Genomic DNA, 23,822 nt, shown 5'->3' with positions numbered 1-23,822 from the left:
TTGGGCTCAGTGTGATTGGGTTCTGAGCACTATGAATCCACAAAGGTAGCATGTTATGACTGATATCAGTATACATGCCTAGAGCAATAGCATAACACATAATACACTTAACGAAAACCTATATGCAATGCCTATAATCATTAGGGTGTAATATTCTATTCTACATTATGAAGTATCACAAAGACTTGACCCAATACAGTTCATAATAAATACTTTGTTCTTTCTATATAGCTTTTGCGGATGGTGACGTTGCCTGAGAAGCGATGGAGGGCTCGACCAGGAGGGGGCACCGCAAGAAGAGATCCAGCCAGACAGGGCCAGGGAGACGAGGATGAGGAGGGTTTGGAGAGTGGAGATTGTGATGATGAAGATGAGTGCACTGGCGTTTCTGGACTTGGGCCGCCCCCGAGACGCAAACGTCTGCGCATCTTTGCAGGTCAGTGACGAAGCCTTTTGATACAGTGTGCTCTAAATGTCTGATACCACTTTGAAGTTCTGGGACTCAAAATCTAATACCTGGAAATAAACAAAATTTTAGGATTTTGAAAAATGTCAAACAAACACTTAATGTTATAGAAATATCAGTAAAAAAACAAACATTCTAGGTCACTAAACAAATAAGCAAATGCACGACATTGACCATTCACATTTCCTTGCTTCTACTGAGGCATACACGATACTTTTCATTCTCAAATCATGCTAGCATAACATGCATTATCGGTTTTTGTGCAAACTCCTCCTTGTGCAAAATGTCATGCTGTCATTAAAGCAAAATGGGGACATACCAAATACAAAGAAATTTGGATGTAAATTTTTCAGTTCAGCTTCCACTGATAATATAATTAGTAATGAAAATATTTGTATTAAATTAGATTAATAGATATTACATTTTATTACATTTTGGACGTTTAGACCTCACTGTATCTGTTATTCTTTCTGCTGTAACTTTCATTGAATCTATGTTGAAGCTCTCCTAACTTCACAGGTTACAGGTAAGCTGTCTGTTATCAGTGACTGCTTGACCCTCTTATTGTCTGAGGGAACAAACAGGGAACATGGAGGATGTTCCCTTTGATACAAAACAAAGCACAAAAGAACTATCAAACCATGTTAGTGCAAAGAAACTAAACAGAGGCGAAGAATAACAGTAGAAGGGCAAGAACAAGGAGTATGATACTGACTGACAAAGCCGGACCAGCTGAGCAAACACAACAGAGGGAGTTGTCGTCCTGGTCATGTTGTTGTGGCAGAGATTTGGGCTTTCTGAGTAGCACTGCCAGAGGCCCAAGTTTAGGCCACGAATCCAACATGTAAAGCACATGTGGGAGTACTGGATCAAGCACATACACTCACAATGTGGCAGTTAAATGGTGATAAAACATCTTGTTTCATTTAGTATCTAGCAGTGAGGTTTGAATGCTCTCTGAACTCTGTGGCGATGGTGTTTATGTTCACGTCCTCCTTCCCTCTCTGAGCGGATTTACTGCTTTAATTATTAAGTATGAAGAGAATGTGTTTCGTTCGCTGGGACGAACAGTTGGCGATATATCTTTCCTGTCCTGGAATTTTATATCAGTGTGTTGCCTCTCCCTCTCCTCTCCTCTTTCTCTGTTTATGTGTGTTAGGATGTTCTGTGTGTTTTAGTGACAAGTAGTAGACTGATATTAGTTTTTCTATAGATTATACATATTTTTTATGTTTTATATATATATATATATATATATATATATATATATATATATATATATATATATTTGATTGTAATAAAACAGAACATTTTCACCCAATAATGAAAATTCTGTCATAAATTAGTCATCGTTCCTAACCTTTCTTTATTATGTGTAACGAGAAAGGAAAGAATTTTATGGATATTCTGGTCTGTATTTTCAATACAATGGCAGTTGATGGGACTTACTTTAAAGCTTAGAAAAGGTAGCAAAAAACATAATAAAAGTTGTCCATGCAACTATTGCATTATAATCTCTTCTGAAGACAATAGATTTAAAAAATGACAAAAGTCATTTTTCAGTGAAAATCTTGATGTTCATTGCATGTTCATGAGTGCAAGAAAGAGCAAGTTTGTTCACTCAAGAACCTGCATTGTTTTTAGGGCTAATCAACACTATTTCTTGCTTTAAAGGAATAGTTCACCCAAAAATGAAAATTCTCCCTCATGTCATCCAAGATGTGTATGACTTTCTTCTGCAGAACACAAATGAAGATTTTTAGAAGAAAATGTCAGCTTTGTATGTCCTCACATTGCAAGTGAATAGGAACCAATTTGAAGCTCCAAAAGCATATAAAGGCAGCAGAAAATAATCCATAAACTTTTGGAGCTTACATTTTTTTGATACCCATTCACTTGCAATGTGAAGACCTACAGAGCTGAAATATTCTTCTAAAAATCTTTGTGTTCAGCAGAAGAAAGAAATGTATACACATCTGGGATGGCATGAGTGTGAGGAAATGATGAGAGAATTTTCATTTTTGGAGAACTGTGAACAAGGCGCAGAAGCCATATGATTACTTTTAGGATTCTTTTTACGTCCTGTTTTAAGCTTATTAACTGCCACTGTATTAAAAAAGACTAATTGGAATATTCATTAAAAAATTTCCATTTGTGTCATATGGTTTTGGAATGACAAGAGGGTGAGTAAATTATGACAGATTTTCTTTTCTTCTTTTAATTTTATTTCAATTATTTTAATTAATCAGATTATGCTAATAAAGCTGTTGTTGAATTAGGACCTTGTCCTCAGTTTTAGGACAATAACGTCTGTTGATTGGCCAACTGCACATGGCTATCGAATGATGTTGTTAATCTCAAAATGGACAAATATAAGCCTCTCCAAAATATTGGTCTAGTGGAGACCTGTTGAACTTCTGATGAAACAGGTACACAGATAACAGCAGATAGGCAGAAAGCTGCTGATGACCCTGTAAAACATGGCTTGGCCCCCCTGTCTTTTCATCCCGGTTTGGTCATTCAGGAAGAGGTCAAGAGGTCAGAATGCAGAAGGTCATCCACAGGCAGATTCACTAATGGAAGGCCTGTCTGTGCTTGACGTGCTGAGATGGACGATGTAGATCTGGTTTCTCAAAGCTTTATGGAAGAGAGAGCACTGCGGCACAGCACAGGGGCCTGGGAAATGTGACGGGCAGAACAACAACAAGGTGCAGACAGAGAACAGCTTGGGCCTAGACCCCCTTAAATCAAAGCTGTCAGCTGGTCAGTAATAATGGGGATGTTCTTAATAATCCAGATTGATTGATAAATCTGAATTCGCCCTGGATAGAGATTCCAGGCTTGCAGAACTCCAGGGCTGCCCCCCAACCCCATTCCAATCCGTGCATTCTGCAGAGCATTCCAGACCAGCAGAGCTATATCAGGACACAGGCTGTGTGTGTCCTGTGCTCAAACCCCCAGATACACACAACCAGCATTGGGGTTGTGTCATCTGCCCCACTACACTCACTTTAAAGTCAACTCCCCAGTTTAGAAAAGGTAATGTGACCAGCAATGCAGTCTAGTGCTAATCAAATGTGCTATTATCACTTACACACATGTGCTGCTGCTAAAATGATGTGTGCAATGAAATTATGCTTTATGAGAAAGGGTTTATATAGTTACATTTATATCCACATTCCTACAATAACTTTTCTGCAAACCCTTTGTTCACTTCTACAAATCAATCTGAAATATTTTCCTAGTCAAGCAATCTACATTTAGTGCACAAATCTTATCAGAAGCCATATGGACACTTCCATGACATTATTGGGAAATGTTGGCCATGAGCTTGATTGTTTTCTATTCATGTACACTGGTGGCCAAAAGTTTGGAATAATGTACAGATTTTGCTCTTATGGAAAGAAATTGGTACTTTTATTCACCAAAGTGACATTCAACTGATCATAATGAATAGTCAGGACATTAATAACATGAAAAATTACTATTACAATTTGAAAAGAAATGTTCAGTACTTCTTAAACTACTTCTCATAAAACAAAATCCTCCACGTGCAGCAATGACAGCTTTGCAGATTCTTGGCATTCTAGCTGTCAGTTTCTCTAGATACTCAGTTGACATTTCACCCCAAACTTCCTGTAGCACTTGTCATAGCACTTCTCACACACCTTGCAGTCTAGTTGATCCCACAAAAGCTCAATGGGGTTATGATCCATAACACTTTTTTCCAATTATTTGTCCAATGTCTGTGTTTCTTTGCTCACGTTAACATTTTCTTTTTGTTTTTCTGTTCCAAAAGTGGATTTTTCTGTGCAATTCTTCCCATAAGGCCTGAACCCCTGAGTCTTCTCTTTATAGTTGTACATTAAACTGGTGTTGAGCAGGTAGAATTCAATGAAGCTGTCAGCTGAGGACATGGCATCTATTTCTCAAACTACAGACTCTGCTGTACTTATTCTCTTGTTTAGTTGCACATCTGGCCTTCCACATCTCTTTCTGTCATTGTTAGAGCCAGTTGTCCTTTGTCTTTGAAAACTGTAGTGTTCAACTTTGCTTGAAATTGCCAAAAAACTGAAGATTCCACACATTGTATAGCCTTCATTCCTTAAAACAATGATTGACTGATGAGTTTCTAGAGAAAGCTGTTTCTTTTTTTTGCCATTTTTTACCTAATTTTGACCTTAAGACATGCCAGTCTATTGCATACTTTGGCAATCATAAACAAACACAAAGACTTCATTAAGACTTAAGCTTCATTTAACAAACCAAATACCTTTCAGTTGTGTTTGATATAATGGCAAGTGATTTTCTAGTACCAAATCAGCAATTTAGCATGATTACTCAAGGATAATGTGTTGAAGTGATGACTGCTGGAAATGAGGCCTGTCTAGATTTGACCAAACATAAACATTTTCAAATAGTGATTGTGCTGTTTAATACATCAGTAATGTCCTGTGATCAGTTGAATGCCACTTTGGTGAATTAAAGTACCAATTTTCCATTTGAAACACAAAATCTGTACATTATTCTAAACTTTTGGCCAATGTTGATCTCTTACAAGAAAGTACTATGGTCATATCATGGTACAGTGATTGTATCAGATGGTAATACCATGGTGTTATATTCCATGGTACTCTAATTAATAGTTTTAATAAATGTTAAATAGTATATATTTATATAACTATATAAAGTCAGAAAAGACAAAGACAGTGCAAAAAAAAAACAAAAAAAAAGGTGCGCTATCTCACCCAGATGCAGCTGAAATTTGATCTAAGCACAAAAGCGTTATTTTGAGCACAATTGTCCGTTATTTTAGTGGTTTACCTGTATTAACCTGAGCTTCAGATGTTCATTCTTCTCATAAGTGACCCTTCGTGTTGATTTCAGACACACTGAAGAAGATCTGTGAAGTTTACGTGCTTGTGTTTGTTAATTTTCTGATCGGATGGTTATTTCCTTTTAAAGCTGCTTGTAACCGGCAGAGTTTAACTCTTGTTTCAGAGAAACTCTTGTTTTAGCACAGCGGTTGATTGACAGGTGAGGGGAAGTTCTTCACTTCTGCCAAGACAGATTAGCATCTACATCTCAAATACGAATCACATGCGTTTTTGACCACATTCTTATGTGGGTTTTTGTGATCTGATCACAAAACGTTTTAGACCCCATTTAGACCTGTGTTTAGCACTGACCACATGTGATCCCATCACCAAAAATGCATCTTAGTACCAGGTGGATATGAAGTCAAAGTGTCCAATAATAGGGCAGATACAGAGATTAAACAAATAATACTCGGCTTGTCATGTGGTCCTAAAATGGCAGACCCCTTATTAGAAGACTCAAAACAGCTTTTATAAATGTATTTGGTTTACAAAAAGTGAGTGGCTATTGTTTATACACATGTTTCAAATTACTGTTCATTTCTTGAGTAGTAAAGATTTTTAAGGAGGAAAACATTACTTAGTGCACCTTTAACATTAACCAAGATTAATAAGTGCTAAAAAAAGTATTGTTGTTCTTAGTTATTCTTCACTAATGTAGTTAAATTGCATGAATGAATGAAATGTCATTATAGTGTTACCAATAATAGTGAATAATAATTAATTTAAAAAAGTTCTGTATAATGACTATATTCATATACAATGATATTAAAAAAATACCCTGGAATTTACAGGTTACTCAGGTTACTTCAAAGAAAACCAATTTACAATTGTGTTGCAAGAATAGAAATGAAAATAAATGTGTGTGTGAGAGATAGATAAATTCATAGACCTGCACTTTCATTGCCTTCACTTTTAGTTGGGACAATAATCAACCCATTAACCTCATGCCCAGCTGTCATCACTGGCTTTAATTCTTCTCCTTTATCTTTTTGGCCCTTTATGAGTTTCCACCCCTTTCTGTCACTGGTTATCATCTTTTTAAAGTCATCCTCATCCAGACCCTGAACGATCCACCCCCATTTTGTACATCCACATAGTCTAAAACAAAGTCCATATGTTCCAAACAGCATAAATTATGCCTATGGAGGGCACTTCGAAGGGAGAACAATCATGTTAATCATGCTCTAAGATCACTTCAACCTGAATTTCCAATAAAATGACAGTGACCATTGTTTTTGAGTCCCACACCTTTTAGACCTCCAAAGCTCTTACAGTGGATGGTTAACTCTTTGAAGGGAACAGGGCATAAGTATGATGACTTCTGAAGAAAACACACTCGCTATCTCATTCTGCCTCTGTCTATTGTGATTGTTTTACTGCTTTCGTTCTATTCCACTTTCCCCTTGGTTCTTTTCTCATTTTATCAAGGAGGGAACCCAGGAGGAGTTGATAAATGTAGCTATCAATAAAGGGCCTGACCCCTGTGGTGGGGGGATTTCTGAGAAGGCCGATCGGAGTGCGCTGGTCTCCAAGGCCCTGACCACTTCACCGCTCAGCATGGGCCCTGTCAAAGGAGCTCTTGTTATTTTCCAGTGCTCAGCAGACATTCGGTCACTGTAAGTGCTGAGAAGCATTTTTTCTTTGAAGCTCTTTTGCCCTTTATCAGTAGGTAAGGGTTAGCAAAATACAATGTGGAAATATGCCTGTAATGTGAAACATGCAGCTTGCTGTGAGAGAATGGGCAGGACCTGACTCTCAGGTCTGCTACAAATTTATTTAAGATATGGAGAGACTAAGAGGGATGGACTGGATATGGCTAAAAGAGTAGGATGTGGAAAAATGGGAAATTGAAAGACACAATTACTTAGGGTGCTTTAACTCCAGAGCTTTTGGTGCAAACTTGAATATGTTTGACGTCAGAGTTCCGTTAATTTGGTTGGTGTGAAAGCAGTTTTCTGAACTTACAGTAGGTGCTCACCAGTGAATTGCACCCAAGTCACTTGAAAAGGTTCAAGTTAACTTCATGGGCTGAATTCACACAATTCTTCTTTTGAAAAAAATGTATGAATTTGTGGGAATTTTTTGCGATCTCTCTGTTTATGAATGAGGTAGTACAGAAGTTTTCAATCTGTGGGCCCCTGTCAAGGAAGGCAAAAGATATAGGCTTACAATCAAACTGAAGTGAAAAAAAACCTGGAACTGCTGTGAATTATTTAGCCCCATTTCAAGACATTGTATGTGGTAACATCCCCACAGTTATACTGTTGTTTTGAGAGCAAAAAACAACAAAAAAGCAGACCAAGCATCACCCACGCCGAGCATGACTGCGTAAATGTCTGTCTGGTTTGTTCCTCTGAATAAATTCAGATTCTTACATAACTGCTGCAGTGTCCGGATACTAATAATAACTCTGTGCTGATGCACCAAAAGACCAAGGAATTCTTTATTGCTATTCTAAAGTATGATTTACTAAATCATCCACATCCATTTTTTGCAATAATGAAGCAGTTAGCTCTGTGTCCATTCTATCAATGTGATAATGTGATTTTTTTAATATATACTGTATACTTCTACTTTATTCACGTAATATACTATTTTATTCACATAATCCTAATACTTTATTCTTGAAACTTAATAACTTTATTCTCATAATATTCAGGTTATGAGATTATTCTCAGAACATTTATACTTTATTCTTGTGATACTATGGCTTTATTCTTGAAATTATAAGAAAGAAAAAAATAGGGATAGAAAATATTCTTAAATTTTTTCTTAAGTTAGAAAATAAGAAAATGTAGTTTTTGAAAAAAGTACAAAATAGGAGAATTACATTTTTTATTATAATTTTGTGAATCCGGCCCCAGTATGGTTTGCAGTTGGTGTGAAAGCAATCTATCCTAACTTGCAGAAGTGAACCGCTTTTGATGTGGTATAATTTGCGTGTTTGCATGCAACCGGAATCAAACTCAAGTTCGTATCACGCACACTCAAACCGGATACAAACACCCTTAAAGTGATAATGTAGCCAAAAATAAAAATTCTGTCCTCTTTTACTCATCCTCGTGTTATTCCACATAAGCACACATAACACACATTCCTCTTGGAGCACAAATGGTTGTATCCTTCCTTTGATGTTGAGGTAGGAATGCTAACAAGCTCCATGTGGCACCTCTGACCCTCGCACCTGATAGGTGAGGAGCAAAGCACACATTTTCCATTACAGAACATCACAGCACTGGCATAAACAAGCTGCATATGAGGCCAGCCTGCCTAGTGTAATAGTAGCATGCGGTATCTATCTGTGTATGTAAACTTGCGTGTTTACGTGAGGAAGTGTGTGTTTGTGTGTGTGTGTGTGTGTGTGTGTGTGTGTGTGTGTGTGTGTGTGTGTGTGTGTGTGTGTGTGTGTGTGATCATGTTGTATGGTAGTTTGTGTGAAGGTATGAGAATGCATGTCCATGTTTGTGTATGTAAGGGCATATTCATTGCTGTTGGAACGGCAGATGTTTGGCTGAAGTGGCCCAGGTTCATGGAGCTATAGACAACACAGATGTCTGCTCAGTATAATGTGGAAATTAACCTGAAACACTCCTGGAAATTAATATGGAAAAAACATTCAGTTTTTTTGTTATCTTTAGCTTTCCTCTACACAGAGTAAAACAGATAAAAAGAAAAAACCCAAGTAATAAGAGCAAGAATGTTTCCGGATGGAGAAATGGTAATATTATTGTCCTATTTCTTTTATTTGCTGATCTCCATTCTGTCATCAATGATACTAAGTCATTGGTATAACTCAGACTTTGGGACCAATGAAAATATGTGTAGAAATAATGGTCAACCTTGTTTCCTTAAAGGATTAGTTCATCCAAAAATGAAAATTCTCTCATGTGTATGACTTTCTTTCTTCTCCTGAATACAAATGAAGATTTTTAGAAGTATATCTCAGCCCTGTAGGTCCATACAATGCAATGAATGGTGGCCAGAACTTTGACGGTCCAAATATGACATAAAGGCATAATAAAAGTAATCCATACAACTCCAGTGGTTTAATCAATGTCTTCTGATGCAACCCAATCAGATTTGGGTGAGAACAGACCAAAATGTAACTTTTTCACTGAACATCTTGACAGCAGTCTCCTATTTTAAGCTCGATTACACTTCCTATAGCGCCACCTAGCACTCTGCGCAAGCACCAGGAAGTGTAATCAAGCTTGAAATCATGATGGTGCATAGAGATTGCAATGGCAAGATGTAAAGTGAAAAGGGAGTTATATGTTTTCACCCAAAACCAACTGGATCATTTCAGAAGACATTAATTAATCCACTGGAGTTGCATGGATTACTTTTATGTGCTTTTTGGAGCTTCAAAGTTCTGGCCACCATTTACTTGTGTTGTATGGACTTACAAAGATGAGATATTCTTCTAAAAATCTTTGTTTATGTTCTGCAGAAAAAGAAAGTCATACACATCTTGGATGGCATGACGGTGAGAAAATTATGAAAGAATACAAATTTTGGGGTGAACTATCCATTTAATGCTTCAGTTGGTTTATATGAAGTTATAAACTATCAAGTTCTGTGGTGTGACATGCTATACTGCACATACAACTCCATCTAAACAGCTCATGGCTAATTCTCATGGACAACAATTATCAATATTCAGATTTAGAACCTACTGTATACCAGTAGGCCTTGTTATGTTTCTCTTATCATTCTCTCATAACTCATTTTTTTGCATTAAATATATCTTGAAATGTGTGGTTTAAGGATGTCTCTCAGTACAATTAAAGTAGATCTTTAATATCCAAGTTATTTTATTTTATTTATTTTTATTATTTTATTCATCTCCATAAGTAAAATAAATCTGCCCACTAGTTTATTATGTCTATTTATTTACTGTAGAGTTAGATAAAGATTACTGCTTATCTAACCCTGAACACAGAATGAGATGCAGATGGTTTATTTTTTTTATTCTTATAAAAGAAGCAATGGCACCATCACATCTACAAATATACCTGATCACGGAGAGAGGAAGTTTTCCATGAGAAACAGCCCAATGGATCTGGCTCATTCTACTCGTTTTTCATTTCTTCCTCAGAATATAAACTACAGTCCCCCCACACACACTCCTCCATACACACTCATACAGATAACCATACGCACACACACACACGTTGGTGCGGGCATCCTTATGAGGACTCTCCATATACATAATGATTTTTATACTGTGCACACTATAGATTCTATCCCCTAACTCTACCCCTAAACCTAACCCACACAAAAAAAATTCTGCATTTTTATATTTTAAATAAAAACATTGTTTAATATGTTTAAGCGATTTAAATTATGGAGACACTATAAATGTCCTCATAAACCACATTTATAGCATAATACCCTTGTAATTACAAGTTTGTAAACTAAAAAAAATTCCATGTTAACCACACACAAACACAAACACACACACACAAAAAATTATTCTTAAAAATCATTGACTTCATACACACTGGAGCTAGATGGATAGCTTCTTTATATGGATTACATCTGCAGTAATTCTATTTTGAAACACTTAATTCGGTCGCTGGGAGTTTATGCCTTCTCACCAAATATTGTTTTATGTGGTAGGTTGCATAAGACTTATAAAAAACTTTCAAAGACTAACAAGGGTGATTTCACACAAAACATTGAAGAATAGTTAAGAAAGCTCAGCAACTGTGTTAGGACAAATTATAACTGATACAAATCATATTTAACATGAAAACACTATTTCCTCTGTCCATTAGATTTCTGTGCCTGAGAGTTTCCAAAAAAGTGTTTATTTGTGTAAGAGTTCTATTTACATTAACAGGAGCTTTTGACGTCCTAAATTGATTCCAGGCATTTTCCTGCGTCATGTCTGTCAGACACCACAAAGTCTAAAAGTCTTACTGTGGGTCATCTGTAAGCTAGACAGCACAGAAAGAGCTGTTAAGTCTGTTTTCTTGTTAATGTACAGTATATATTAAAAAATTCAATGCAAGCCGTGCATGGAAAATACTTAGACCCTCCCTTATAAAAATAGCTTCTACTTAAATACCATACTGTATTCATACATCACTATTACTGTTACTCATAATTTAGTGTTAGGAATTGTTATAATAAACATCAGCATATAAGATATCACATTTTTTGTGATACGGAAATGATCCCTGAAATCGGCTTATTGAGTTGAGGTGTACTATTACTTTTCTAAGAGATCAAACATACGTTTAACATACGGAAACCACATAGAAATACCTTAGCAACTGCATAGCAACACAAAAAATACCCACTAATAACACCTTAGCAATCACATAACAGTGCCCTGTCAACCACCCAGAACACATTTGCATCATGGCAGGCTGTTTTGTGCAGGCAAGTAGCTACCACTCCCATTTTAGAAAAAAATCTAGTAACTACCAGTTATTGTTACTTTGATATACATCGGTAACTTGATATTAGCCACCACTGTCACCTATAAGAAATAAGAAATTAGTTTTTGAAGGTTCTCATAATAATTCATGTTTTAACAATAATAACAATAATTGAGAAATATGAAATAGAAAATATGGTTAGCATGATACATTTTTCAAAGGACTTGCTGTAACAATCCCTGAAACTGTCCTTGTTAGTCAGGTCTCACATTCTGCTGCTCCATCTTTTAATCTCAGTCAGCTTGTTCGCAGCCGCTCTGGCGCTAACGGTAGCTGGAGCATTTACAAGCATTTCTGAGCAATGAGCTCACATTATACATTCAGCACAGCTCTTTGAATTGGCCTTTGTACAGTCATTTCTTATATTGAGCCTTGAGCCACTAGGCCTTGTCCATAAGAAATTGTATTCCCTGTGTAGTAAGAACAATCTTTCTTTCTCTAAATGTTAATCTGTTTATCCCTCTTTCTTTTGTGTCTCTCTCTCTCTCTCTCTCTCTCTCTCTCTCCCCCATGTCTAATCTGAACTTTAGAGCTAAAAATACATATTAGTAAATGTAATTATGTGCAGAGGAGCAGTATGGCTAAAGTGAATTGCTGACACCAGTGGCCATGCCCACACCGAGTTGTGCTAATTAATATGTGTTGACTCGAATTTGCCCCACAATGGAGCCCATTGAACGTTTGGTGGGGAATTCTGACATGGAACTATGATGGTCCACCACAAAGGAAAAACATTATTTATCCTATACATACAGTCAGACTTACTGTGTTGAGTCATTATGAAAGACAGAGATTTCACTCTTTCTCAACTTAAACTCCCAAAAACATAAACAGTCATCCCCTCCGTAATTGTATCTCAATGTGGCATTACAGTGTCTCGCTGTGCTGTAGCTGTGTGTTGTGCTGCAGTTGTTTCTCGGGGTGCTATAGCTGTGTGTTGTGCTAGAGCTGTGTCTCGCTTTGCTGTAGCTGTGTTTTGTTGTGCTGTAGCTGTGTCTTGCTGTGCTGTAGCTGTGTTTTGATGTGCAGTAGCTGTGTCTTGCTGTGCTGTAGCTGTGTTTTGGTGTGCAGTAGCTGTGTCTTGCTGTGCTGTAGCTGTGTTTTGGTGTGCAGTAGCTGTGTCTTGCTGTGCTGTAGCTGTGTCCTTATGATCTGTAGCTGTGTCTTGCTGTGCTGTAGCTGTGTTTTGGTGTGCAGTAGCTGTGTCTTGCTGTGCTGTAGCTGTGTTTTGGTGTGCAGTAGCTGTGTCTTGCTGTGCTGTAGCTGTGTTTATTGTTGTGCAGTAGCTGTGTTTTTTGTTGTGCAGTAGCTGTGTCTTGCTGTGCTGTAGTTGTGTTTTTGTTGTGCAGTAGCTGTGTCTTGCTGTGCTGTAGCTGTGTCCAAATGATCTGTAGCTGTGTCTTTCTATCCTGTAGCTATGTTTTGGTGAGCAGTAGCTGTGTCTTGCTGTGCTATAGCTGTGTTTATTGTTGTGCAGTAGCTGTGTTTTTTGTTGTGCAGTAGCTGTGTCTTGCTGTGCTGTAGTTGTGTTTTTGTTGTGCAGTAGCTGTGTCTTGCTGTGCTATAGCTGTGTCCAAATGATCTGAAGCTGTGTCTTTCTGTCCTGTAGCTATGTTTTGGTGTGCAGTAGCTGTGTCGCACTGTGCTGTCACTGTGTGTTGGTGTGCTGTAGCTGTGTTGTCGTGTGCTTCAGTTGTGTCTCAGTGTTCTGTAACTGTGTCTTAGCCTCCTAACGGCTGGCTATTTATTTATTTATTTATTAATTTTGGCTAGCTACTGGTTGCCTGCTTGAGTGGACCTGTGGTCAGGGCAATGGGTGTGGAGGCGGACGCTCACATTCCTCTCCCTGTCCACACCAGAACCAGCAGCAACAGCATTGGCCTGAGAGAGAAGCTTACAACTACAAAAATGTCTCTCTCCATGGCAGCATATAATGTGTTTACAGGGATTTCGAGTTGTATAAACTGAAATATATATATTTTCTATTTTCTACTTTTTGCATTTGGCAGACGCTTTTATCCAAAGCGACATACAGAGCCCTTATTACAGGGACAATCCCCCCGGAGCAACCTGGAGTTAAGTGCCTTGCTCAAGGACACAATAGTGGTGGCTAGGGTGTATAGGAATGGGGTTCGAACCAACAAACTTCTGCTTATCAGTTATGTGCTTTAGAACACTACTCCACCACCACTCCAGTAATATGGAGTAATATAATTTTTTGTGGCCATCAAATATAATCTGACAGCAATACTCTGTTGGAGTCTGTTTGCTTTGTGTTATGTTCTGGCTGAAAAGGATACTGATATTAAACCTAATGAGATGAATGCTATCATTTTCCACCTGCACAGTGGATGTGTATAGGAATGGGGTTGGAAAATTAGCTTTATTGGTTTTTAGCCAGTGCATCTGAATTCTCATAACTGCTATTATAATTCGCATAATAAACCCCACAGTAACAAAGTCTAATGATATTTTTTTTATATTTAACAAAGCAGGTTGTAAATATGATACGTAAACAATTACACTATTTTCTCAGTTCTGATCAGTGTTGTTTTAGTGTCTGAAGAGGTGGACATACTGTGAATTTATCAAGAAAAACGAACAGCTTTATATGTAGCACTTTTTGAGAGAATCTGTATACTTAAAAATAATACAAATAATAATAATAGGGGGCCTGGGTAGCTCAGCAAGTAAAGGCGCTGACTACCACACCTGGAGTCGCAAGTTCAAATCCAGGGCGAGCTGAGTGGCTCCAGTCAGGCTTCCTAAGCAACCAGTTGGCTCAGTTGAGTTAACCTCTCGTAGTCTCTATAATGTGGTTCTCGCTCTCGGTGGGGCGAGTGGTGAGTTTTGCATGGATGCTCTGAGAATAGCGTGAACCTCCACATGTGTTAGGTATCTGCGGTAACGCGCTTAACAAGCCATGTGATAAAATGCACAGATTGACAGTCTCAGACACGGAAGCAAATTTGATTCGTCTTCCACCACCCGGATTGAGGCGAGTCACTACGCCACCACGAGGACCTAGTGCACATTTGGAATTGGGCAAATTGGGGAGAAAAGGGAATACATATACTGTATATGTAATAATAAAAGAAACACAATTAATTGTGGAAGAAATAGAAATAAACATTGAGTGAACTGTCAGCTTTACACTAAGCTAAAATGCTATTTCTAGCCATTTTAAATGCACGTGTTACCAGCCACTATAATTCTGTAAACAAGAAAATTCATATTGGATCATAATTTCTTTTTTCTAGTTAGACCTTTGATATTAGGGCCAAAATCTTATTCTTTATGATAATTTTTTTTGATTGTTTTCCTGTAAAAAAATTCTGATAAAAAAATTCAGATAATGTATTTTTAACATGTGTATTTTGTCTTACTGTACTGGCCTATTTATAGTCAAGTGCTGAAGAAGTGCTGAAGTTACTGACCTTGAGAAATCTATTGGATTACGTTTCAAATGACATTTTACGGCATGTATTCTGTAATCTGTAGTGGAATACATTTCAAAAGTAACCCTCCCAACACTGCATATGCCATATGCTTGCATATGCCCTAGCCTAGACCACACTATTTAAGCTGAAGAAATGTTCCATCTCATTTATGTCATTCTGTTTGTTTTCATAACCACCAGCTCTACAAATGTAGCAGCAATGTAGAACGGTAGTCCCCACTTTCATAAGAAGCACCTGTGTTTGGAGACTGACATTCCGTGCACTTATCTATTCCTGAGAAACACCTGTAAGGCAGACAGTAGCTCCTGAATAAACACATCAACTGTATGTCCAGGTGGGGGTCTGTCTGAGAGTTGGCACAAGATCTGCTATGCTGTCTGATGGACTGCATTTCAAATCATTCTGAATCTCTCAAAGGAGCTATTAGATTTTGATGAATGTTCTGCACTGCGACTGTATACATGTTTAACTATGTAGGCCAGGCTGATGAGAGGAATGCTTTCTTTGTTCCAATATTTAGACTCTTCTGTATGTCAAAAACATAATTATAATGAGCTAAGTACGTGTGTACTCTTTAGTACCACATGTTATCTTTGTTTATAATTATATAGAAAATCTAAGTGATGCTTGTCCATGCAAGGTCTGCCATGATGCTAGGGTGTTGTGGGTGGTTGCCAGGGTGTTACTTTATGGTTATTATGGTTTATAATTGGTTGTTAACATGTTGCTATTGTCTTCTGGTTAGTTGCTAGGTAGTTGCTTATTTGACCAAGCCAAAAGAGCCCACCCACATAGATCCCACAAGTCTATGATATTCTGGTCCCTTGATATGGCTCTGGTACTTCCTTCAATACAAGTCTGAAGAAGTCTCATCACTTACAATACACACCTCTCCTCAAAAATCCACATGATATTAGGTATTGTCGTGTCTGTACAAAATGGTATTGGCTTTAGTTAAAAAAAAATTGGTTGCGGGTTTTGTTAAAACAGCAATAGTAATAGTGATGCTTGTCTTAGCTTGCACCATTAAGAATTCACCACACATTTATGTTAGTGTAGGTTTGTTTGGAGCTTGTGTAGTGTTCTTTGTTTGGAAGGCAAAAGACTTAACCCTTGAGTTTGCGAGAGAGAAAAGCATATAGTGTGAAGAACTTTTAAAACCATCAGTTGCTTCTTTTCAAACACAAAGAGCATATAAATCTTCTTTAGCCAGGTCTTGACACAAACTAGTCCTCTTAAGTAGTCAGCTAGTGTCTTATTCTTGCTATGGAGTGCTGCAATAAACATTAAGAATTTGTTTCTATTCTTGTCTTTTGTACCTGTGATGTACTGCACTCAGACATTGAGCTGCTCCAAGCCCACCATTACCAATCAATGGCTGACTGTTGACCTTTCACCTGTGTTGTAACTGGAGCTCGTAACTCTGTGATAAAGCCAGTTAGACGCCACTTGCATGGTGGAGACTCCTGGGGACTGATGCTGCTGAAAATTGATAGCCTTTGTGAGGGGTGGGACTCAGTCCTAGAGCTGGCATACGTCCAGTGCAATTGGTCGCATCAATTGTCAGGAGGATTGTCTGTTTTCTATATTTGGCATGCCAACCTCCACATATCCATCCCACTGATTGCTGTTGTGCTGTATCAGGTCCAAAAACAAGCGTGAATGGGCTTGCATTCCATTCTGTGGTCCCTGACACAGTCACACACACACAACCATATACACAATTGTTCATGGCTCATTATGACAGGATATCATTAGTCACTTTGTGCAGTTGGGTCATACACTGTTTGCACTCTGTGTACAAGGAATGGGTCTCGATGGTCGACTAGTCATCCAACAACCAGTCAATATGTGAGGTCATCTAGTTTATCTAAATTATATATATACTATATATATATATATATATATATATATATATATATATATATATATATATATATATACAGTTTATAAATGGTTTTTATATTTTAGCTGCTATAGCCATACAAATTCATCCATAAAAGTAGAAAAAAGTAAAAAATCTTAAGATCCCTAAATTATTTAATAAGTCATTCAGGTAACCTCCTGCATATTAAATTTTGTAAATAGATTTGCACACCCCTAGTTGAGATAAGGCCCTGACACACCAAGCCAACAGTCGGCCTCGGCCAATGTCGGGTCGTCAGTGATCATCTGTCAGGCTAGTTTTTGCGGTGTGTTCCGCACTGTCGGCTGAAGTCGGTCCCCTTCTGGTTTTTTCGGCCAATTGAGCATGTTGAATCGCCGACGGAGCTCGTCGGTGAATCGGATCATTCTGATTGGCTATTCAGTACACAAGAAGAAAAACGGAAGTGACGAAACAAGCAAACGAAGTCAAGGGAACACACTAGGGCTGCCCCCGACAAACGATTTTTCTAGTCAACTAGTAGTCATTTAATAATTTATGATATTAATTGAATTACTTTGAGTTTGAGTTCCTAATTAGTTTGAGTTCCAGGACTGAGAAAAAATATTATATGTAACATTGCTAACACTGTTCTACATTACATTACAGAGAAATTCTAAACTTTAATAATGAGCCTTTAAAATATAAATTAAGCGCTCAAGCGACACATGAAGCTTTCTGCAGCGCACTGGCAAAAGTAATGATTATGAATGTGTCAGAAAAAAACAGAAAGAAGACTGTCTGAACATTTTAATAATTTATTAATAAACTAGTGTTTTCTGAGTCAGCGTCAGCTGCAAAGATGAAGTTGACCATGCTGACTCTCATCTCCGCAGTATAGTGGATGCGCTTATAGAGAGAAATGCACGTTAAGTTAAACATTTCATGCAGTAAGCGCTGTATAAATTTAGCTTCCACACTCCACACAAACACTTGGATATGCACCTAATAATAGCGCACATTTATCTAGGTTAACGTTAGAGCAAGCAGCCATGTAAAGTGGCTAACGTTAGGCTAATTATTACATGTTTCAAATGATAAGCCATGTTTGAGGTCGATGAATGATAGGTGAATGGAGTGGTGGTGGTGGTGTAGTGGTCTAAGCACATAACTGGTAATCTGGTAATCAGAAGGACGCTGGTTGGAGCCCCACAGCCACCACCATTGTGTCCTTGAGCAAGGCACTTAACTCCAGGTGGCTCCAGTGGGATTGTCCCTGTAATAATTGCACTGTAAGTCGCTTTGGATAAAAGCATCTGCCAAATGCATAAATGTAAATGTAACTTTTGGATTTCCTCCCAACATAATTACCACATGGACCAGCTGTGTTAACTATCTGTCCATCACAGAGTGCTTGATTCGCCACTTCCTGTAGAGTTTTTTTTTCTGCGACCAACAGACTAATTAAAATTTGGTCAACCAAGCCTCTTCTCGTCGACTAACGTTTGGTCGACTATTAGGGGCAGCCATAAAACACACAGAGCACTATTTTCATTCCAATACGCAAATATTTACAAACAATGTGGCTGTCTGGAACGAGGCAAGTGAAGACAAATTATTCAGCATAATTCTGGAGAGGCCAGCTCTGTACAACATTACGGTATGCAAATGGTAAGCAAGCACTGCTTTGTTAATGTTTTATATCCCAGCAGTCACTAGCTCTTCTGGTTTCCTGTTTTGAGTAACGAATACAGACTACTGCCACCTGCTGGTACGGAAAGTTATTTCCTCTCACACAGGCACAGAACGGACGTGCTAGTTGGCCATCGGGTGTTGTCATTGCGGTGTGTTCAAGAGCAACTTTTTGACCCAGACGCAGGTGATGTGAGCCTACCCCACAGTCTGCTTTAGTCGGCGCTAGTTCTTTGATGTCGGTTTGGTGTGTCACGGTCTTAACACACTGATTGCAATCTCTGATGATATATTTGGCCTTTTCTGAAAGCCTGCAGCAGAAAGCCTGTTGAAACTGTAGCCCTCTTTCCACACTATTTCCCCTCCAACCCCCTTATTTTTATAAAAGGTTTATTCTCTGTAAGAAAATTTCTGAAGACTGAGGTTATACTTAGAGACTCACACCTCTCATAGCGAGCTTACCATACTTGCTCACATAAACAAACTCTGAACAATAGTCTCACACACTACCAAACACATTCACCACTTCTCTAACTATTCACACCAAAACACATAGTCTGATTTAGGGTGTTGTGTATATAAAAGCTGTATTGAATTACACCTTAGCTTTAATTGGACCGGTGGTACAGTGTGCGGCTGTCACAATGAAAAATCAGCTTTCAGGGCCATTGGAATGTCTAACCACTGGCTTGTCAGTGGACGGAGGGAAAGAAAACGTTAATTGTTCTCTGGCTCGCGTTCAAGCTCTGTCGTAATTGCAGAGAAATCTCAAGGAGGTGCTGAGGCTTTATTTATTTGCCTCCTTCCTCTGTTTTAAAGTCGACTGTGCTGAAATGGGCCCCCAGGCATCCAGGGACCCCCTGAGAGAAGGCCTCGATCTTTTTCCTGCTCTTGGTCTGGTTCTCACTGGCTGGCATGCTTAGTTCAGGGCCCAGAATTAATTAAGTTGCATGCTTTCCTGTTGATCCCACCATAACCACAGCCGCTGGTCCAAATGATGGACTTCCTTCTGTGGGGTTAAATCCCCCCAAATGAAGGCAGAGTCATGAAGTAGCTGCTATGGATGGTATTAAATATGGCATGCGGTCTAATTAGTTGAGAGATGAACAGCCTCTGTCCTGTGGATTCAGTTAAAAATGCAGAGATCATAAGCATATGGACGGGATTTGGTTACTGCTTGGCGGATTATCTTCCCTGACTCCCAGAGTGGCTAAGCAAGGTGCCTATAATTAAAAATGTCCCACTATTTCCCCCATTATGTAAACAGATTTCTATTAACCCCATTAAATTAAAACTGGAATATTGTGGCTTTTAGTCCATGTCTATTGACTTTGACGCCATCTATATGTTAATGTACTTCCAAATGTTCACAAATTTAACCATTAGCAGATATACACATTTACAATGTACAGTCTTTCTCTTCAGGGAAAATGGACCAAAAATATTGATGAATCATGTTGCACAACAGAAGCTTTTTTCCACTCAAATTCTCTTTAAAATGAGAATGTCCCTCCCCCTAATGCCATCTAGTAAACCAAATAGCAAGAAGCAAAACAATGCTATTTAAATAAAAAATGTAAAAAAAAGGTATGAAATACATCATCACAATATGCTTTAAAATGCTTGCAGCCTTCTGCAAATGCTGAGGTAATCCAATCACTGTAAGGAAAACAGATTGTATGTGCCAATATGGTTTAGTTGTGTTTTGGAGTTCCCTGGTTTAAATGCAGATACTGGACAGAGTACATTTCAGAGGAATTTTAGCTATGTTCTACATAAAGTGGTGGAACATGTGCATATTATATACATGCAATATCTTGTTTGTGTGTCTGTGCAAAAAAGGCTTTCCTCAGCTGGCTTGGAGGAGCACTTCACAGGGGACACTTCTGCACATAACTGGCATGCCTCTCCATTCTTGCTTTTATTACTGATATCCTCTTTCATTCATCATTACACTACCTTGCATAGTTCTGTCTCCTTCATGGCTGATTTGCTAGACAATACACCTCATATGTTGTGCTAAATGAAAATAACTTTCAGTCTCTCTTTGTAAAGAAGCATGTTGTTAACATGGTGTTAAAGTTAGTGGAACACTGACATATTCCTCACTAACTCCAGTAAAATAACATAACAAAACTAAAGCCTAGTTATTATTAGACGTTGAGAGTAACTATTATTCCAGGCCTCAGTTAGTGCATATACATCGCCAAGATGGCTGTTAAAGGGTGCAGCATCTGGAAAGAATGCCATTCTAAATATTGTGTGCAAACATTTAATAAACATTTTAATAAGTGCAGATTCATTTTCTACATCATAAACGCTGTGGAAGAATTGTTGTAGTGAAACATACTGTACATGTATTAAATGCAAACAATACTGTAGATGCACATGAATAGATAGATATCTGGAACAAATCCAATGCTATATTTTCCGAAGTCTTTCAAGAGACTTTGGTAATACTTGACCATAAGGTTGTATGTTAACGTTAGTTTACACAATAGTTTAGTATTAGTAATAATTTAGCATTTATGTTTATAAATGTTTATGTCAATAGCATTGTTTAATTTTGTTTAATGGTAAGTATGCAACATACTGATTTAAAAAATAACATTAACCAAGATTAATAAATGATGCAAAAAAATTGTATTGTTAGTTCATGATACCTAATGCATTAACTAATACCAACTAATACCAAGAGTTTTTATTAATATGGCTGCATCTCTTTATCAGGTTTTGCAATTATTGCATGTTCTGCATGCCTTTTTCTCTTCCTCCATCCATGTGATTATTCTCTCTTTTTCTCTGTCAGATATGGCGGATAACTTGGCGATTGACGACTTAACATTTCACGAGCTGCTCCTGACTCCTAGATTGGCCACGGACACACATGCCGGACCAACTGTACCTGGAGCAGCCAGGGCGGCATACGTTCCTAGTGCAACCTTCCTCTTTCCCATCATCATCTTCATCCTGTTGGGTCTTCAGTGATCATCAATCCACTCTGAGTACCTTCAAACTTTGTTTAGAGTTTTAAAGAGACACTACTGATATCCATGTGTACATACAGTTCCATGGTTTTGGCCAAGGACAGGAATACTTCCTCTTTTCAGTCTCAAGTCTTGCCATATGAAATTCTCGTTTTGATATTTTGTGTGGATTCAAGGATTTAAGTATCAGCTTAATGCCTAGACAATGAAATCTCAATTCTTCAACAGCATGAAGAGTACTACTTAATATATATAACAACTATGTTTCTTTCCCCTGATTGTATGTCACAAAACAGCCAGGTGTTTTACATTGAACATTGCCTCCCCTCTGCTATACACATGCAGTTTTAATGGTAGGCCAAAGCCTTCTGTAGGAAAAGTACCTAAATCACTTTTGAGAAGACAAAGAGGCACAGCTTTTGTGAGTGGGCACACTTAAGGAGACAGAACCGTGACTGACAGAGTCTAGGAATACATGCAACTGCACTAGTGGACACAGACTATCTCTGATTCCTAGACTGTCTCACTGTAGCAAGGTTCTCCTCTGCTACTCATTTCCTGTGCAGTAAATGACCCTTGGAAGAGAGGACATCAAGGCATTGGCATGTAGTTGTGAAACCCTCTCTTTCCAGGGTGACACAGCTGCACTTCATTTACAAAAAAATGCTTTTAAACTGTTTTATTAGAATGCTGACTTTCCTCTGTTCTTGTATTATTATTGTGTGATTAAAGTTTTCTCTTAAAGGGACTTCCTCTACATTTCCTGTTTTTTGTTTTTGTTTGTTTGTTTGCTTTTACTTCCTTCATTTACAGATCACTATAGCATTTCCAACCATAGAAATGTGTGCTATGGTAATGGCTTGATGGATTCATATATGTAAGGCCATTTGTAAGGTTTTCTTTATTTTTATATCTTCATTTACAAAGGGCTAAACCTATAATCAGAATGTTATTGCTTGGGGAACCTGGTGTGTCCAAACACTGTTTTCCATACATTTACATTTACATTTATTAATTTGGCAGACGCTTTTATCCAAAGCGACTTACAAAAGAGGAAGAACATCAGCGAATCATCTTAGGGAGACAGTGGTACAAAAAGTGCCATATTACAAAGTTTCACTATCATCAGAATAGTACACCAAACAGATTTAAGTGCAACAAGAAATGTAAATATTTTTTTTTTTTTTTTTTTTTTTAGTGACCGGTTAAGTGCTTTTGGAAAAGATGTGTTTTTAGCGGTTTTTGAAGATAGAGAGTGAGTTAGCTTCCGGATTGAGTTGGGAAGGTCATTCCACCACCGTGGTATGATGAAACTGAAAGTCCGGGAAAGTGTTTTGGTGCCTCTTTGTTTTGGTACGACAAGGCGACGTTCCTTAGCCGACCGCAGGCTTCTGGTGGGAACGTAGCTCTGCATAAATGTTTTTAGGTATGCTGGAGCAGACCCAGTGACTGTTTTATATGCCAGCATCAGGGCCTTGAATTGAATACGTGCATGAACCGGCAGCCAGTGGAGAGAGACAAAGAGTGGTGTAACATGTGCTCTCTTAGGCTCATTAAAGACCAGACGTGCTGCTGCATTCTGGATCATTTGCAGGGGTCTAATAGCACATGCAGGAAGGCCTGCAATGAGAGCGTTTAATAATCCATAACCTGTGAAGTTATTCATTACTGATCTCTGTTAATTATTCAACAGTAGGTCGTTATTCATAAAGTGTGTTGTAGACAAAAGTGTCATAAACAAAGTGAAAGAGTGCTAGAATCAGCAGCAAGAGATGAACCAATGTATCAAACATCGGTATCTGCCGCTAAAAGCAATTATTTGCACTATTGGAAATCAGCTGATTGTTAAAAAAGAGCCATGATCAGGGCCGGTTATTTCTTGTCTAATGGGGACAGAAAAACATGTCAGACAATTAGCCTGTATCTTGTGTTGTGTGTCTCATATGTGGACTTTCTTTAAATTGGGTTACATACAATGACAGAAGTTTTGCAGTTTGTAAGCTTTGCACTGCTAGAATTTCAA

The 23,822-nt window shown here is 38.1% G+C and overlaps 1 protein-coding gene across 1 annotated transcript in view; it reads left to right on the top strand.

The window, feature by feature from the left end:
* Positions 1–22,998, top strand: part of LOC127617232 (glypican-3-like) — a 193,456-nt gene extending 170,458 nt beyond the window's left edge. The window contains exons 7-8 of the mRNA XM_052089171.1: positions 232–436; positions 21,622–22,998. Of these exons, the coding sequence (XP_051945131.1) occupies positions 232–436; positions 21,622–21,800 (384 nt within the window). The 3' untranslated portion in view covers positions 21,801–22,998. The remainder of the gene's footprint in view (positions 1–231; positions 437–21,621) is intronic.
* Positions 22,999–23,822: the final 824 nt, after the last annotated feature.

The sequence above is a fragment of the Xyrauchen texanus genome, chromosome 23 (genome assembly GCF_025860055.1).
Source record: "Xyrauchen texanus isolate HMW12.3.18 chromosome 23, RBS_HiC_50CHRs, whole genome shotgun sequence".
Lineage (NCBI taxonomy): Eukaryota > Metazoa > Chordata > Actinopteri > Cypriniformes > Catostomidae > Xyrauchen > Xyrauchen texanus.
The sequence above is the reverse complement of the archived record's forward strand: the minus strand, read 5'-3'. Positions and strand labels throughout refer to the sequence as shown.